This window comes from Chaetura pelagica, unplaced genomic scaffold, assembly GCF_000747805.2.
Source record: "Chaetura pelagica isolate M959 unplaced genomic scaffold, ChaPel_1.0 scaffold116, whole genome shotgun sequence".
Lineage (NCBI taxonomy): Eukaryota > Metazoa > Chordata > Aves > Apodiformes > Apodidae > Chaetura > Chaetura pelagica.
Genome location: NW_009953655.1, coordinates 2,963,046 through 2,980,990, shown reverse-complemented (window position 1 = coordinate 2,980,990; position 17,945 = coordinate 2,963,046). Strand labels below are relative to the sequence as shown.

The 17,945-nt window shown below is 45.3% G+C and overlaps 1 protein-coding gene across 1 annotated transcript in view; it reads right to left on the bottom strand.

The window, feature by feature from the left end:
* The window catches only part of NAT8L (N-acetyltransferase 8-like (GCN5-related, putative)), a 27,855-nt gene that overhangs the window by 8,532 nt on the left and 1,378 nt on the right, over positions 1-17,945 (bottom strand). The window contains 1 exon segment of the mRNA XM_010000243.1: positions 17,508-17,666. Within this exon segment, the coding sequence (XP_009998545.1) occupies positions 17,508-17,666 (159 nt within the window).

Sequence of the window (17,945 nt, the reverse complement as noted above, 5' to 3'; positions counted from 1 at the left end):
ATTCCTGGAGGGTTTCTATAAAATAATGTCATTTCAGCAGAGTTTATAGCCACGGAAGCCAGGTGAGATGTAAGAGACCCTGACTCCACCACTCTTGTCAAGCATGAGCATCCCTCTACACCAGACAAAACCCAGGCATGAGGGAGCAAAAAATGTCAGGGGCACACAAGAACTATTCATGCATGAAATTAGAAATGCTGTGGGACCTCTTCCTTCCCATAAATAACTTCACACAGCCTGCCAGGGCAGGATTCATTGCCCTGTTATAAATTATTCCCTGCTGGAAGACCACAGGGCAGTGCATTTATAAGCTGGGTGGGTGACACCTCTTGATTCATGGGGCATCTGGGCAGCAGGTGATGAGATCACCAACACAGCATGAAAACAGATGGATGATTTGGTCCCAAGCTCAGCTACTTCTCCATCTACCTTCCCTTCCATCCTTGCTACCTATCATCTCCGTTGTTGTTACCGAGGGTCAAAGCTACCTGTAACCACCCCTAAAATCAGGCAAAGCCTCCAGAGCTGCAACCAGCAGGGGATCAGGGGATGACAGTGACATCCAGCACCCGACCTGCCACAGTGCTGTGCCACACATTTGCTACCAGAAACACCATGACCAAAACCCCCAACAGCAACAGCTCTCTAACTGCCCCAGACGATAGGAATTTGGAGGTGGCCTCTGCAGCTGATAAACCTAAATATAAACAGACATGGGGGATGAGGAGGTTTTGGACTGCAGGCAACAGCAGGCTAAACATCTGTGCAAATCCAAAACATATATGGGTTCATACTGATATATACTGTAAGGTGCCACTGCTGATAAAGCTGGAGCAGCCACAGACACGGCACAGGTGCTGATCCCACCAGGAGGTTTTGCTGCAGCCCAGCTTTCCCTTCCCCTGGGGATGGAAAGGGCGGTGGGGTTGCAATTTAGAGTAACAGCATGAGGGCTGACTCCCATCAATGCCTGCCCCACACGTTCCAAAGAAGCTGGTCCATCCTCAAGAGCACCCAGCTACTTTATCACAGGTATTTTGTTCTCAGGTATCAACGCCCATTGAAAGCCCCTTGTTCATCATAGAGAAAAGAAGGCTCCAGGGAGACCTTAGTACCTGGAGGGGCTGCAGGAAAGCTTGGGAGGGACTTATTGTAGAGGCATGTTGTGGTAGGATCAAGGGTAATGGTTTCAAGCTGAAAGGAAGTAGATTTAGGCTAGATATAGAATAAATTCTTTACTGTGGGGGTGGTGAGACACTGGAACAGGTTGCCCAGAGAAGCTGTGGTTGCTCCATCCCTGAGAAGTGTTCAAGGGCAGGTTGGATGGGGCTTTGAGCAACCTGATCTGGTGGGGGGGTGTCCCTGCCCATGGCAGGGGGGTTGGAACTAGATGACCTTGAAGGTCCATTCCAACTGAAACCATTCTATGATTCTATGAAAAACCGTAGGATGGTGACAGCTAGCTGTATGTCACTTTCACTCTAACATTTAAAGGAGAAAACATTCTGTAGCAAATGGACTTCAGAAAGTTGGAGGGTTCAGTCCTAAACAGCATCTCCTGTGTCACTGCTAGAGATGTAACCCAGCAGACATTCCTAATCTGCTTCAAACCTTTACTTTAAACCTCACTTGGTTCCTCCAAACCACCTATGTCACAGCTCCTGACCATGCACCCCACTCCTCTAAAGCTTCAGGAGGCCTCAACCTGAACATCTGGATCAACACAAGTTGTTAGTGGCCAAACCCCATATCAGCACTTCACAGGTTGGTATTTTCAAACCAGCTTCAGTCCCACAGGGCCCAGAGTGTCACCATGTGTGACAACACTGTGGGAGCTCAGTGAAGCCCTAGGAAGTGTTTGGCATATCTCAGGAACAGGCTTTTGATGAGACAGCGAGAAATCCAGGCGATGCTGCAGACAGGGTAAAGACAGTCCTTCCAGCACATTTCAGAGGCTGTTATATTAAGAACTGCATCAGCAGGACTTCAAAATCTAGTATCTGGCTCTTTTTGCTGGCCGTGATGCACCTTGAAAAGCAAAGACGGTAGCAAAGCCAATGTATTACAACAGTTCAAGAAAAAGCTGCAGAAGCAGTTACGGGGGATTAGAAGTCCCTGGTTTTCAGGGCATGTTTAGCCTGGTCCAGCGCTCTGCTCCCCACTATTGACACTGAGAATGGAGAGACAAAACCACCGAGCTAGAGACTGGGGTCTACCTGCTGGGTCATCAAGAGAAAGCACAGTTTGAGAAACCAGGCATTGTCTGTGGTTTGTGCATGTGAGCAATTGTCATCAATAAGCAAAGAATTAAATAGCTTAAAGGAGCGGATAAAGACTAGAATACGCGATTTTGGCCCTGCATTGTCCTCAGGACTAACTGGATGGTGAGTCCCAGCTCAGTGGTGCTGGATCAGCAGAACAGACTGGTCTGCACAAACAGACTAAGCCAGAAAAAAGTATTTAAAGTATTTTCAGAGTAGATGTTCCCTATGCATCCAGAATCCGCACTAAGCCCATCAATTGCACACTCAGACCTTAAGTAAATCAATGCTTCAGAGTTTAGACTGTTTTTTAGTTAGAAGTTTAAATGAAAAAAGAAATCAAACCTTTCTGCCAGCCCTGCCAGCCTGTATCTTCACATAAAACACTCAGAAGACTGATAGGTCAATTACCTTCTTGTTACTGAAATTAGTTTAGAAGACAAAACTTGTTGCTGGTTGTGTTTTAAGCCAGCTCCTTAAAAGGACATTGTTAAGGTTTGGGCTCCATCTTCTACATCACTCTTCCACTATATGGTTTTATTGCTTTCAGAAAGGTACTGAACTTAAATTACAGCACTTTCCACTTCCAAATACTGAAAAAAATGGAAGTATCTACAATTATTGGACGTTCTAGAATTCATTATTTGCTGGATGACTTTTACTTCATCTGCATTACTGTAAAAAGGCACCGAGCAGTGATAATCAAATGACTGCTTTAGCTTAGCAGTTGGCCTAGCCATAAATCACACAGTGAAAATGGATAGATCTGGTCTAATTTTCAACATTCATCATTGCTTGTCTGGTCTAAATTTAGCCAAGACTGCCTTTAGTTCAACAGAAGTGCCTGTATCTACACAAGTATTGCACCAAATGCTTCACAGCAGTGGGAGAACCTAACGTTACATTTACTTCAGGTTAAATAGTAATTGCAATTCTGAGCTCTACAAGGACTTCCAAGGAGGTTTATGCTTTCCTAATCAGGGTCAACAACCTGAGTCACCCTCTGGGAGAACCCCTCTTCTGCAAACAACCACAGCAAAAGCCTACACAGCTCACTGCAAACAGCTGCTTTAGCCAGGAATAAGGAAGGCAAGAGGAATTGCACCCAAGGTGCAGGTTCAAACTTAAGGTATGGCACAATGATGTGTTAGGAGAGAACAACCCATCTATGTGTGCAAGCTCTTTAAGTCAGAGTCAAAAACAAGGCCGAGAGGTGCTCCCCCACCTTGCAGCCAGATCACCTATAGTGAAAAGAGGACTAAAAATATTTGGATGTTTAAAACACGACAGACAAGAAACCCCAAAACATCCCAGAACAGGACTACATTGCTCACGTTATTTTTAGGGGCACCAAAGACAGTAGATCTGGGAATAGGTCACCTCTGGCAGATAACTGAATGCATTTAAAGTGTATAATCCAAATGCATGGGTTGGGGCTCTCCAAATGCTAGTGCAGATGCTGACTCAAATCTAGGGCTGTAAGGCAGAGAAGCAACAGAAAAGAGCAATGCCACAACACTAAATTGCAGGTCACGTAAAGGATGCATATATTCAGCCCAAACATGCTGTATTGCATGTTTCAGTGGTTCTGAACATGGGCTCCCCAGCCCATGCATCCTTCCCCTCCCGTTCAGCACGTCCCTGTGGTCCTCAAAAGCCTCTGAATGAGGACTTTGCTACCACAGCAGCTGATGAGGAATAATGCCAAGTAGCAGTGAGCAACATTTATAGTGCAGAACAGTGACCAGAAAAGTCTCAGACCTCAGGGCATCTCCTCAGCTCTCCTTCCTGTGAGAGCTGAGGAACTGAGGGATAAGGCTGCATTCCACCAAATGCTGCACAGGCAAAAGCAGCTACCATGATCCCTCCTAAAATTCATGACAAATGCAACTCTGCTCCACTCAAAGCCTTTCTTTTTGCAGATGACCTGAGTTTCACAAGAATCCTACCTTCTTGCTAACACAATGACTCAAACCTGCCTGACCTCTAACTTCCCATTGTATTAATAATCTACAGGAGTGAAACAGCAAATCATAAGGAGTTATATGTTCTCTGAAACCACAGTGAGGAATTCACTACTCAAAGTAGAGGGAGCGCGAGGGGGAAAAGCAAAGGTTCAGAGCACAGCTTTGGTACAAACTACAGGCTGAAGTCAGTCGGCACATGGTTTGATCTTCAGCCTATCACAGACATGAAATATTTTTCTTATTTCTAGCACAGCAGGTTGAAATGATGGTGCCTGTGCACAAACACACACTTCCCAGAGATGGGATATCCATTACAATGGATTGGGAAGAGCTTGGGAGGCAAGGAGTGGGGTGACACTGAAGCACAGCTCACTGCCTCTGTGCTCCCCAGCCACTCACGAAGGGCACTTCTTTGGGTGCTTCTCATCAAGACCCATCCTTTCTGACCCATTAGTATGAGCTCCCCAACCAGAGGGTCAAACCTGTTCCCCTAACCTCAGGGTAAGGAGTAGATGACTAAGTAAAAGGCAAACTGAAATGATAATTAAGCTGATAAAGAGAAACTGGCTTTGGTCAATTACCAACCCTGCAGTCTCTGCCCTGCTGCCATCAAGGTGGCACCACATTTCTGGGGAGATGCTCAACCTGGCATGGAAGGTGGTGGAAAAAAAAAAAAATTAAAAATAAGAGAGCAATTTCCACCTGCAGCACACCAAGGAACAAGGCCTTTCCTTGGAAGGAGTGTCTGCCACACACTTCCAACATCCAAGGCCAGAGGCAGTGACAAGACTCATGCTTCAGTTTGCAGCAAATGCAACTCCTGACCCATACACATAAATGAATAACTAGCAAACCTCACTCAAACAAACCTTCTTAGCGTTCCCTAGGTGCTTTTAACACCACCATCACATTTGAACATGGGAGGCCTCCCTCCAGCAATGACTCTTCCTCTACAACATACCAAGCAGCCCATCCTCTTCTGAAAAGGCAGGGTGTGGGAAACCTGCTGGTATCTGCACGATCCCACACCTCCAACCCAACCCTCATCCAGCTGACATGGTAGGTGGTCAGGCAGAAACAGGAGAGGGGGGTCTGCATCCCCATCCTACTGTGCTTGTAATGCCTGGCCGCAGGAGATGCTGAGCCCCTCCTGTGATGGTGTCTGGGGGTCTACAGCTCTTCTGGGGCTGTTGTGACAGCCAGGACTCCCAGGGACACCACTGCAATGGGTGGTCTCTCCTTGAAAATAAACACAGGCTTTCTTCCAGCAGAAGAAACCAGTGGAGGAAACTGACCCCACGGCCATCCCACCACAGGCTCCCACTGTGACTGAATGCCTTTTTCACCTGAAGACCACTTATTTTTCTAGATTTACTGTGAATATTTAATCCCTGAAGGGCTGTTATATTTATACCTAACTCAACTACCCTAGCGTAAGGTTGCTCCGGTGTGTCCCACACATTTTTGCCAACATAAAAGACTTCTCCCCAGCTCTGCTGGAGCTCCGTACAGCAAGGAGGGTGAACGTGGCAACAACTTGGGTGAGACTTCACTTCCTTCTGTCATGTAAGTAATGAAAACAAAAGTCCTCTATGAAGCCTCAGTGCTGTCCTCTTCCACCCACCACGCTGCAGACCCCACCAAGACCTCAGAAGGAGTGAGAGCCTTCAGCACCTCACATCACTTCCACTTTTAACTAGTAATGCCCCATGCAAAGCCAGAGCACTGAGGAAACACCTCCCAGTTGTTAAAAAACAATGTGCTTATGTCTCTCTTCCAGTACCACCAGGCCAATACGCCTTGGGTGTAATTCTACTTAATTCTACTACTCCAGACTGAAACTAGCACATTTATTTAATGGGGCAGCAAAAGAAAATTCACATCCATAAATACATGAACATCTGTCGGGTACAGACAATGGAACTGTTGTGGATGATGCATGAACGGAAAACGAAAATTACGTGTGTAAATCTCTACATCTCTAAAATTAAAAAAGGAAAAAAAAAACCCAATAACTTTGCTATGTGTTCAGACTACCATGCCAGACCAGTAAGGCCAAAAAAAATCACTACAAAAACCTAATCCAGTTATTCCCAGATCTCCTGTGATGACCATCTCTCAACATCTTGCTTCCTACATCCATAGGAGTTTGATTCCTTTGATCCTTGATGCCAGTCATGAGAGCCAAGGATTTGAAAGAGATTGGCAAAATAAATCAATGAAGTGAGGAGATGAGAGGCCATGTCTCACTCTGTTGGGGAGACACTTGGCAAATGAAGGGCTGTGTACTGAGGGCTTGTGAAAGCAGATACTTTCATGCCATGTATCATCAACCCGTGGCTCACTCATTTACAGGGGACCCACTGAAAGAGGATCAATTTATAAATGGAAAAAGCACCTACAGCAACCACAGCCAGAAGAGATGCAAACCCACACAAATTTGGGTGGAAATGCAGTATTTTGAGGATCAGGTGGATTTTCCCAACTACAAATGCCATCAGTAAATAACACAAAATCCCCATACTAGGCATCAAGACCGGGCAGAATGAAAAATAACCAAGAGTAAAATTCACAGCTAAACCAACTCCTCCTTCCAATGCACCAGTTTTCCCTAAAACATCGTAAATCCCTCTTGCAGGCAGCTGGTAGCTCACACACAGCAAACCCAAGGTTGTCTCCATCAAATCACCTCATCAAATGGACCTCACTTATGTCACAGTTCTTCTGTAAAGATCAAAAGAGCACCTGGACCCATACTGAAGGATGCCCCTAAGCATATGCCCAACTCCCAGTGACAAAGGACTTAAGCCCATGATTAAGTTAAAGCAAAATACAAATATGAATATTTAAGCTAAACTGCCCCAGAGTTATTTCAGTGAATGAAGGGGGGTTGTGGTTTTATTTCGTTGTTGTTTTGTTTCTTTGTTCTTAATTAAACTGAAATCCTCTTTAGCTGTTTGAGTTATCCATGAAAAACATTTCCACTTCTCAAGAATCCTCACAGATGCTTTGATGCTTTCCAGACTACTCATGGCTTTAAAAAAGCCCTGTAAAAGCTGATGATGGCTTATTCCCAAATGACAATCACTGTTATCCTCTGAACACTTGCAGGTTCTGAAATCACACCAGATGTATATTTTCATAGCCATTAAGTGAATCTAGTTGACTTTACAGGCTGCAAAAGCTTGAAAAAGTGTTTTACAAATACCCCTTTTAAAGAGTTTGGATTTAAAAAAAACCCAAACAACTCTTATTAGCAATCCCCTTCATATGGTAACTTTCCACTCCTTGTTTTCTCTCTTTTGTACCAAGCCCCATGGATGTAATTCCAATAACAAGGACCTTACCAAGACACCCAGGACTGTTCAGCAGCCAGCAGCACGGTATCTGCCATGCTTTGGTTGCTCTGCCTCTAACCAACCATCATCCACAACTGCCCACTGCTAACAAACTGCAGGTGCTCCAAACCAGACTATTCTCAAAAGCTTCTCCTTGCAGTTCTCCTTACTATTTAACATTATTTGAAATGGAAAGACTACAGATTTAGGTCTCCCCTGGATTCCCACTACAAGTGTTACACCATGTTTCTGATGCTGTCATCTAGTTCCAGGAAGGGCGAACAGATTTGGCACCTCCAAAAAAAGAATTAAAAGCCCTGATCTCAGCAAATTATTTTTTTTTTTGTATTCTGGCTGTACTAATGATTTTTATGTACCGTATTAAAATGGAAATAGTGGGGTTTATAGAGGGGAAAAAAATAGTATCAGAAAAGATCAATAGGGGCCATGCCCAGATCCATCCGGGAGTGATGCAGGTCAGATGTTCCAAAGAAGGTGTAAGAATTTGTGTTGTTGGCAGCTCATTTGCCTTTAGGCAGAATGTTCTCCCCCACCATCACTGACATGTGGGTTTGTGCACTGACACACTCTGTTTGCAGCTTAGCAGACACAATATCCTCGTGCTGCTGACTTCTATTTATTTTCTCATCTTCATTTTTCTGGATATTCTACCAACAAAAACAAATACTTGCACCCACCATGCAAAATACCTCAACAAGAAATGAAGAAGCACTTATAGAATGAAATTAAGCAAAGGGATATACATTTTAAAGCATAATGAGAGGAAGGGGAAGATCAGAGAGATACAAAGAGGATGCTGGGTGTGGAACCATCACTCTTGAGAGACGCCAGAAGTGATGAATGAAGCCAGAACCAGACCAGACCAACCCCCCAGAGAATTCAACACAAGGATGGACAAGAGAGCCAAACAGAATTTGAATGATAAAAAAATGCAAATATTGCAGTTTGACACATGACTGCAAAAGTGGGATAAAGAACTGCTGTGGCAGGGGAAGGAAGAGGAGAAAAAAAAGAAAAAAAATTAAATTCAAGGAAGCACTATTGGTTCTCAATAGTAGATGTTATTATCTGATAGCTGTGAAACAAGTGCTGTATGTGAGGTGCACTGAGAAGCCATTCATGGCTGGACAGCTGGTCCATCACACCCATTTCAATTAGCAGTGTCAGCACAGAGACCAAGAGCTGCAACTGTACAAAGCAAATAAACTTGCATCTCTGATGCCTGTTTCCAAGTCAGGATTCAAGCACATCAGCAAGAGAGAGTGGGAGCAGCTTGTATAGCAATTACTGGTGACTGAGGATAAATCTAGGCAAGCAGTTTACTTTAGAATGCAGGTTTTCTCAATACAAAACAATCTACACATTTGTCCTGAATTCACCAAAGATCTTCAGCTGGGAAGGAAAGTGCAGAGGAAATCCAGGCTGGCACCAATCCTGTGCATGGCTCATCCCCCAATTCTGCTGGCCAAGATACCTGTGCACAGCCTGGTCCTCCCTGGGATCACAGAGTGTCCCAACTGCCAGGACTTTGGAGATGGTCCCCCTTGACAACACCTCTTCAACTAAGACACTGGCATAAAATGCCTAAATCCATAACTTACACAGGGTCTGGGATCCAGGTGGTCCCAGCGCTGGCTCAGTAGAGATTCAGTAGAGCCTGCCAAGGGGAACAAAGGGACCTGCCTGGGAGGTCACCAACAGTCAGTGTATCATGGCTCTATCATAACCAGCATTTTTAAAATATATACTTGGTTCTCACCTTTGCTTCTTAAGGAAGCCTGTAACAGAAGCAAAGATCTTGGTTTAGGCTGAAAAAAGTGTTAAATTCACCACTAAACAGATATTTTTGCTTCTTCTTAGTGAGAAAGCAGAGAGGGAGTAGTAAACTAGCTTAATTTGAATCAAAACTACTGTCCTTTTTATTTTCCTGTTCCTGACTTGAAAAATAATTTTCTCTTAAGACCTCTGGTTTTCAGTTTTGCAACTTGGAGAATCTTACAAGCAGCACATGAATTTTAAGTGACAAATACTCCTCACAATCTATCATTTCAGGCAGTACATGTGTTGCATTTTTCTATTAGTGTTTACACTGTTGCAAATCCAATCTTAAATAGCAGTATCTCATGTAGCCACTTAAAAAACCACCTGTAATACATGTTTCCTGTTACCTATATCCCTGCCCATGCAGAGGGGTTGGAACTAGATGATCTTTAAGGCCCCTTCCAACCCAAACCATTCTATGATTCTATTTTGAAAAGTCTCCTCTCACTCACAGAATGCCATTTTAAAGCAGAAAACTGGCACTAACCGGTGGGAGTCCTAGGTCTACATTTTAGAATTACTATGTAAGAAATAACATTACCAATTCTTGAAAGAAACACTCATTGAACAGTTAAAGAAGACAATAAAAGATACTGTATATGCTCTCATAAATAGTTAATTGATTGCTGGGGTCCAACGGGTCAACAGATGACTTAAAAGGATGGCTCAAAGCCATCTGTAACAGATACCACAGCTTGTATGTGGCTCTAAACTCACCACTACAAATTAATTTCTGATGCACCCTTAATAAAAGGCATGAGGTTTCTTGGTAATTTCACTTCACCCTTGGCAAAAAAAAACACAAAAACAAACAAACAAACAACAAACCCCAAAACAAAACAAAAGCCACCCAAAAAACTATTACTTGGTTACATGTAAAAGATTTGTGAATAGAAATGAGGCAAGACACATCTACTACCTCTAGATTCCCTCTAAGGCTGCTTTCATTAGCCACCTGTCAGGAAAAAGCCCCAATTCATCAGCTTCCTACAGGGGGGAAAAAATACAAGGGAAAAAAATAATCTAAAAATACACTTTGAAGCTCCTTGTTTTGCTGCTGCAGAGAGCACCAACAAAGCCCATACATCCCTCAACCCCTTGCAGAACCGGATACCAGCGAAACACCCTGGGAAGTCTCTTTTTGCTTTAGTCTGGAAGGGAGCAGCATCAAACACAGGATTATTTGCAACAGATCCCAGCACTGCATTACCAAAAGGGTCGTGTGAGCTCTGCAATATGCCCACAAACAATGCCAGCAGCTCCCAGAGCCCACAGGGGGCTCACGGCCACCCCAAACCCTGTCAGCTGTTCTCATCCTGGATAATTAAATAAAACCTGCCTGATGAAAAAGATGTGAGCCTACAGAAGGAACACATGATTTTCAAAAACCTGCTCTGAAATTTGGAGATGTTTTGAATGGACAATCTCCTTGAAAACCAGGCCATGCATCTAGGTTTCTCTGTTAAAAACTGCTTTTTCAACATCTTTACAGGACTTAAGATAAAGAGCAATACCAACCAGTAACTCCTAAAGTACTGGGGACCTGGTCACACACTGGGAGGAATCAACCTGTCCACAGACACTCCAGAATAATCCTAAGAGGCTACATATAATCCTAAATAAGAATTTGAGAGTACGTTTTTTCAGTTCATGTTCCCACATCCAAAATTTAGCATCAAGATGGGCTCAAAGCTTTGTACTTGCCACTAATAAGATACCTGACATGAAGCCTAAATTTAGGCTATTAAGAAAATCTTAACCTGAAACCAGCTTTTGGGTGAATGCTTTAAATCTTGGCCATTCCTGAGTGAGAGAAGGAAGAAGAGCCACTGAAAACCCCTTGTATGATTAGCTAATTTGCATTTAAACTTGTGGAGAAAATTCTGCAGTCCTTTTTAGGTTTATTCACTATGCCAGTTGTGAAAAATTGCACACAACCATGCCAGAAACATCCAACATCAGAAGAACACTTTAAAGAAAACGTACTCAAAGCCAGAAAAAAGCCCAGGACATCTGCGGCTCATGCCCTCTTAATGTTCGTAAGTCCTGTTGTGTTTGGTGGTCTTGAGAAGTTAACTGTGCCTACAAAAACTGCTGATCTTTGATGTACACAACTTATTACTGCCTGTAATGAAGATTCATGAACAGCACTTGGATGTACCTGCAGGCAGACCTTATGTTGAGAAGCATCGTATCCACCCAGTCATGGCTACAACTTAAATAATGCTGCATTAACTGATGGGCATGGCAATCAAGGACTACCTTTACTGAGTAGTTTTGAATGCAAGAAGAAAAAAACAGGTTGCATTGTTCTGTAAAATTCACTCTAACATCTGTTTTCATCTAATTTTCACATGGGACCATGCCAAAGATCATGGATCTGAAGTGAGAGCTATTTTTGTCTTAGGGATACACACGTTGAAGAATGGATTTGTGCATATGTTCCTGCTCCAGAAATAAATAAATGGGGGGGGAGGGAGGAAGACTGCAGCCTCCTGCCCATCACAGCCCTGAATCCACAGACTGCTCCACTCATCAGACCATTTCAGCTTTTCCATGTGCCAGCCCTTGGCTGACAGCACTGCTTGTCCACTCTGCACTACCTGAACTGCCCAGAAGTGGAAAAAAACTCTACAAAACACATATTTTAGAGTGGCAGCAAGACCCTGCAGACTCCACGCGGGCTGAGCAGAGCAGAGCTGCCCAGCCTGTTGCAGCAAGGCCCTGGTGCAGTGCATGAGGTGCAGAAGCTGCTCCATAAAGGAAAAAGGCAACCACGTGCCATGGAGCATCAGAAGAGGTGGGTTTCAGGAGAGGCAATCCCAATGTTAAAGACATTTTGCAGGATTCAAACAACAAATAAAAAGATCATTTCAGTCTGTTACTATTGCTGGACAAAGCCCATCTTTAACACTTGGAAACTTGAGCTCTTTTTTATATTGCTTCCCAACAAGCTGGATATGAGAAATGCCAAGCCAGGCAGCTCCAGCACCACTCAGCTGTAGAAACCCACAACAAAGCAACAACAGGAATTGCCAGGCAGCACCCCTGACCGTCCCTCTAGCAGGGGGCCAGTCTCAAAACACTTTCAAGCATAATCCTTCCCACTATAAAGTGTATTAAAGGTCTCTTAGCCCAATCGGTGCCATCTCTTTGATGTGCAGATCGCACCCCTTGAGGAACCCTCCTTCAACTGCAGGGAGATGCTGGCACCCGAAATGCTCACAGGGCAGACACTCCACCACCCGAGGACCAGCACCCAGCAGTGGTGGGGAGCAGAGCTGGGAAGCCCTGAGGTAGAGACATGGCCACAGCCTCTCCCCTGGGTTTTCCAGCTCTGAGCCCCAAGCCGGGCTCCTCCAGGCCCTGGCTGGTGAGGAGAGGCCTGTGCCAAGCTTGGGGGTTCAGAGGCTGGGACTCTGCCTAAGCCAGCAAGAAAAGCTGGAGATAGGGATGCTTTGGATTCCAACAGCCCCTCAGGCACCCTGCCCTGGGGCAGGGCTCTCCAAAAACACATTCCTCCACCTGGAAGCAGCAGCCCTGAGCTCTCTCCCTGGCCCTTTCTTTGCAAAGCAAGAGCTGCTCTATTCTTTCCAAACAATGTTATCAGTGGGTAGTGGCTCTCCTGCTTATCTGGCAGTTTGAGCATTACCCTGAATGTGGAAGAACTGGGCTTCGGGGCAGCCCCTCTGCCTGGGGCTCTGTAGTGGGGAGAAACCCACTCAGCTTGTGCAGGGTCTGGGCATGGCAGAGCAACCACACCTCCCAACCCGAGAATCTCCTCCCAAGGCGGCCCCTTTATATTCTCTGCAGCCCAAAACTCACTGCTGCTCGCCCCGCGGCTCCCCAGGGCTCAGTAGGGTTAGCAGGAACCACAGGGCTTCACATCCAGCTGCTCACCTTCCTGCCAACACCTGCATTCAACTCCTCTGCTGTCAGCTCTGTCCCTCTTGCATCAGACCAACCCTGCTCTGGCCCCACCTCAACTGGTGTCCTTCTGGAAGAAGGATGTGATCCCAAAACCTCTGCCAAGATGGGCAGGACATCCCTCCTCTGGGGTCAGCTGAGGAATGTGCTGCCCAAGAGCAGCATCCCCCTGTAGCCCCTCTTCCTTAGGGCAGTCCCTGTCCTCCAGGGAGGCTGGGACAACAGTGAAGGCTCTTCACCCTCACATACCATGGACCAAAGGGCAGCGGGACAAAAAGGCTCTGTTGACCCCTGGATAGAGGCAGGAAAGCAGAGATGCACATCCCATCCCAGCACAGGCACCCAGAGGCACCCACCCAAGCGAGAGAGCCACAGCTGTGCAGCCACTGCCAAGAACCACAGCTCCCAGCACGGTGTGCTTAATGTGACCTGACACCTGCAGCAACCACTTCAGCTTCATCTGCTGCATTACACAAGGCAGATGCCCTCAGGACTCCAGCAACTCCTGCAGCAGGTTGCCTGTCTGTGCTGTCTGTCTGTCCTGCCCTGCCCTGCAGCACTGGGCACTGCAATGCAGCCACCAACTCATCATTGGTGCCCCAAACCACTGGAAAAAGCCAGCTCCCACCATCACCAGATCTTTGCACCACCACTACACACGTGCATGACCACGACAGGTCAGGCACCATGTCCAGGCAGAGCCTGCCAGGACAGCCAGCTGCCAGAGGGAATGCTTCCAACCACCACTTTTTTGGAGATCAGCACTTCTGCACTGAAATCTTGGTTTCCACCAGCCCTCCAGCAGAGACCTCAGCCTTGCAAGAATTTCTCTAACACACCAACCACTACAAAAAACACACAATGTAACCAACCAGGACAGAAGCCTGAAGAGACACTGTAAAATTGATTAGTCTTCAAAACCATAAAAGACAATCCAGCTGTGTTCCTCTTATTTGCATAGAAATGCAAGAGGCAGGGCTCTTTTTAAAATTAATTTCTTTTTTTAAATTTTATTTACTACAGCCGAAGTTACTCTGGATGACAATTAAGCCCATTATCCAAATCTGTTATTTGCAATCACCCCAGTGTTTTTTTTCATAGCCTATGAAGAAGAAAAAAGGAGAGGAAAAAAAAAAAAAAAAGGCAAATCCCAGTAAGTGCTATTTTAAAATGAAATCCACAAGTTTATCAAGAGCTCAGGAGACTGTTTGAATTATTCAACCTTCTGTTTCAAGACCCCAGCACAGGACTCAACACAATTTCCTTTCAAATCAACAGCAATTTCAAGTCACCCCACTGAATATGAGCTTAAAGTTAAACACTGGCCCAAATGTTCTGCCAGACCCTTGGTGTAAGTGTAGGAGGGCAAGAGAAAACAAAGATTTAAATGTTGGCTAGTGCTGTTCAGCAAAATCACTGTCAGCAGATACTTTTCAGTTCATAGAAAACCCAGTGGAGGAAATTTAAAACAATAACTAACTTGGAGGCGTGGTTCAGAAACACTGCAGAAGGAAAACCATAACATGATGTAACCCATGGGATTGTTCAATGTAACCATTAAGCTGGGTGCTTACAGCATCTCACTGCAGACCAGGTCCTTTTGGCTCCATTTTAAAACTGACCCACAGTTTTCACGGATGCTTTGTCAAAACTACCAAGAATGACTCATTTTAACAGCTACATGACTCCCCTGCTGTAGATGCCTGCCCTGCTAGAGGCTGTTTGCTGTAGATGCCCTGCACAACAGTACCCTAACCCCGGGTTCCACAAGAAGTCCACTGCAAACAACAGCTTTTCATGCCTGGGCACCGCAGATGCCAAGAGTGAAACTTCAGCAATGTCATCATGATGCAAGACCTTGTGACCATGTCCCGGTTCTACCTTTACATTTGTCACCCTAAGAAGCAAGAATTCATAAACCCACCACACAAAGGTTCCCAGCCCCTACTTTTCATGGTGGCAAAATTACATATATTTAAAGAGGGTAAACAAGGTTTCTCCAAAGAAGGAGTAAGGTCATGCTCCCAGCTAAAGCCATGTCAACCTGCACTTGAATCAGATTGGGTTTTTTTAGCTTGTGTAGATGAGCTCTGACCATCTCCAGTCTCCCTGCCACCCTGTTCCTGACTACCCTTGCTGTGACCACTTCTTTCTTAGCAGCTCCCTGACAACGCTTTTGCTAAGAAGCTGGAGTGAAATGCAGGAGAATGAGCCCTTCTCATTCCCACTGCAATCGTATCTCCCTGTGTGCTAATTTGTAAATTAGCCAGAAAAGAAGGACAGACTTGGGGCTGGAAGTTGCTTTATTGTCATTTTTCTGTCCTTTGGGCAGGACGGGCAGCACCAATGTTGCACATGTTCAGACAGAGCCTCAGAAGCACACAAACCTTTGGGCTTTTCCAATGTGCCTGTATTTATAATGCTGTCTGATAGGGAAGAAATCCACTAGCTGTATTTTGGGGGAAAACAGGAGCAATTCATGCCTCATGCACAGCTACACCACCAAACAGCACCATGCAGCTGCATGGCATGTGGACAGGCACTGGGCATCACTGGTGGTGCCAAGCCCAAGCTGCAGACATCCTTCTTATTCCCCAAAGCCTCTTTGGTCTAATCACAACCCTAGCCGACTTGCTTAACACCACTATCATCAAGGACCTTTAACAAGCACCAACAATCCATAAATCTGCTTTTTATGGCATGGCAGAAGCCTAATTACACACAATTAAATTCTGTCAAAAATTAAAGCCCACACACTTGCTCTACAATTGAAATCAGCTCTTGTAGGTACCAAACAAAAGCAATGCTAACATTTCAATGATACATTGGCAACACAGCTGAACCAGGTTACTGACCTTTAACAAATCAAGGGCATTCCTTACTCTTCAAGTTCCTTTCCTTTATTGTCTATATATGCTAAGTGTTACAAATACAGGCACTTTGATCCATGCCCTGAATCATGAACACAGGAGTCCCAGGCATTAATGAGACGCAGCTCAAATACCTATTAACTCCATATTACATGTTTTTATTCTGCTGGAATCCCCTGCTTCTTTCTCCAGCATAACACATTGTTGAACCTCTCTACAGAGGTCACTACAAGCCCCTTTATTCTTGTGACATCACCTTTAATGAAGACTGAATATTTTAAATACAAGTCACATGTTTAATGTTTACAAAAACAATCACTGTACATGAAACACAACCTGTGTGCAAGGTGGGATGAGATCTGTGCAAGATATGCACTAGGGTGGGAAACGAAATCTAAGGCAACGACATTTAAGGTATTTGGGGGTTTTTATTACAGGAGGAAGATCATTTTAGAAAAATACTAATATTGTGCATTAGGAGGGAAGGAATGGCAAGTTTGTGGCTGTGGTACTTCCTACCTGCCCAGGGGGAGGTCTGTCAGACCCGGGGAACAACAATGATACAGCGGAAACACGGACATAGGGAAAAACAGCAGAGCAGGTACCCTGAGAAGATGGCAAGAACCCTAACCCAGGGGATCTTTTTACAGCTTAACACACAAATATTGCTGCTAGATGCTAGAATTTTAATTACGTGCATATATGTAACAAATGGATGAACATGTATGATGTCCAACCCAGGCAGCATCCCTTTACATACCTGATCTGTGCTTCTTCTAAAACACTTGCACTGAGGAAGGTTCTCGAATAATATGGGAAAAATGGAGGCAGCAACTGAAACAAGTTCCTCTATGCATATGGGCTAAAAAAGCTTTTATCTATCCCTCCTCCTGCTCTCAGAGCTAATACCAAGTCTAAGGAGCAAAGAAACCCTGAGCTCAAGAAATAAGGGCTGGGGTGGATCTAGCCAGCAGCACAGAACTGCTTCATCCACCATCAGTGTCCCCAGGCGCACACACCCAGGTGCCTGGACTGGCCACAGCACCCAGTGCTGCATTTGGGGAGGGGGTATGGAGGCTGCCTTGGGTGACCTATACATGTTGGGGACAAAAAAAGGAAAAAAAAATCCCAAACCAAAACCAGGCCTGGCTTTGTGCCTGCTATGGCTGAAAAGGAGATGCCTTCTGGCAACTTTGGAGCTTGCTCAGTGCTGCTGACGGGAGGAAAAGGCGCCAGCAGCAGGGAGCAGCCATGTTCCCCCAGCAGGCTGGGGAAGGCTCCCTCTGGGGAATTCACACTCACCTGGTGGTTTCATGTAATATTGCTCAATATCGGACATGTCCGTGTGCAGCGCACAATCGAGATAGTGCAGGATAACTTTTCTACTGAAGTAGTACCTCATGCCCATCAGAAAGATGGGCAAATATTACTATGGAGATAAGGAAGAGAAATAAACGATACCTGTCAGAAAAGAGAATTTAGTGTTGATTTCGGAATACAAACTCATTATTAAGAACAAAACAAGCACAGACAAAAATAACACATTTGCAGCACAAGACAATGCACGCTCTGGAGGTAACTCTGTTCAGTGACCTCACCGCACGCAGAAAGAACCCTCGAGAAGTTTATGGGGCACCTGGAGAGAGCCGGTGGGTGGGGAGGATGCTGCCGGGCCACGGCAGGTTCCCCCGAACCCCCCCAGGCTGGGGCGGCTCAGCCCGGCGGCGGGCAGGGCTCCCC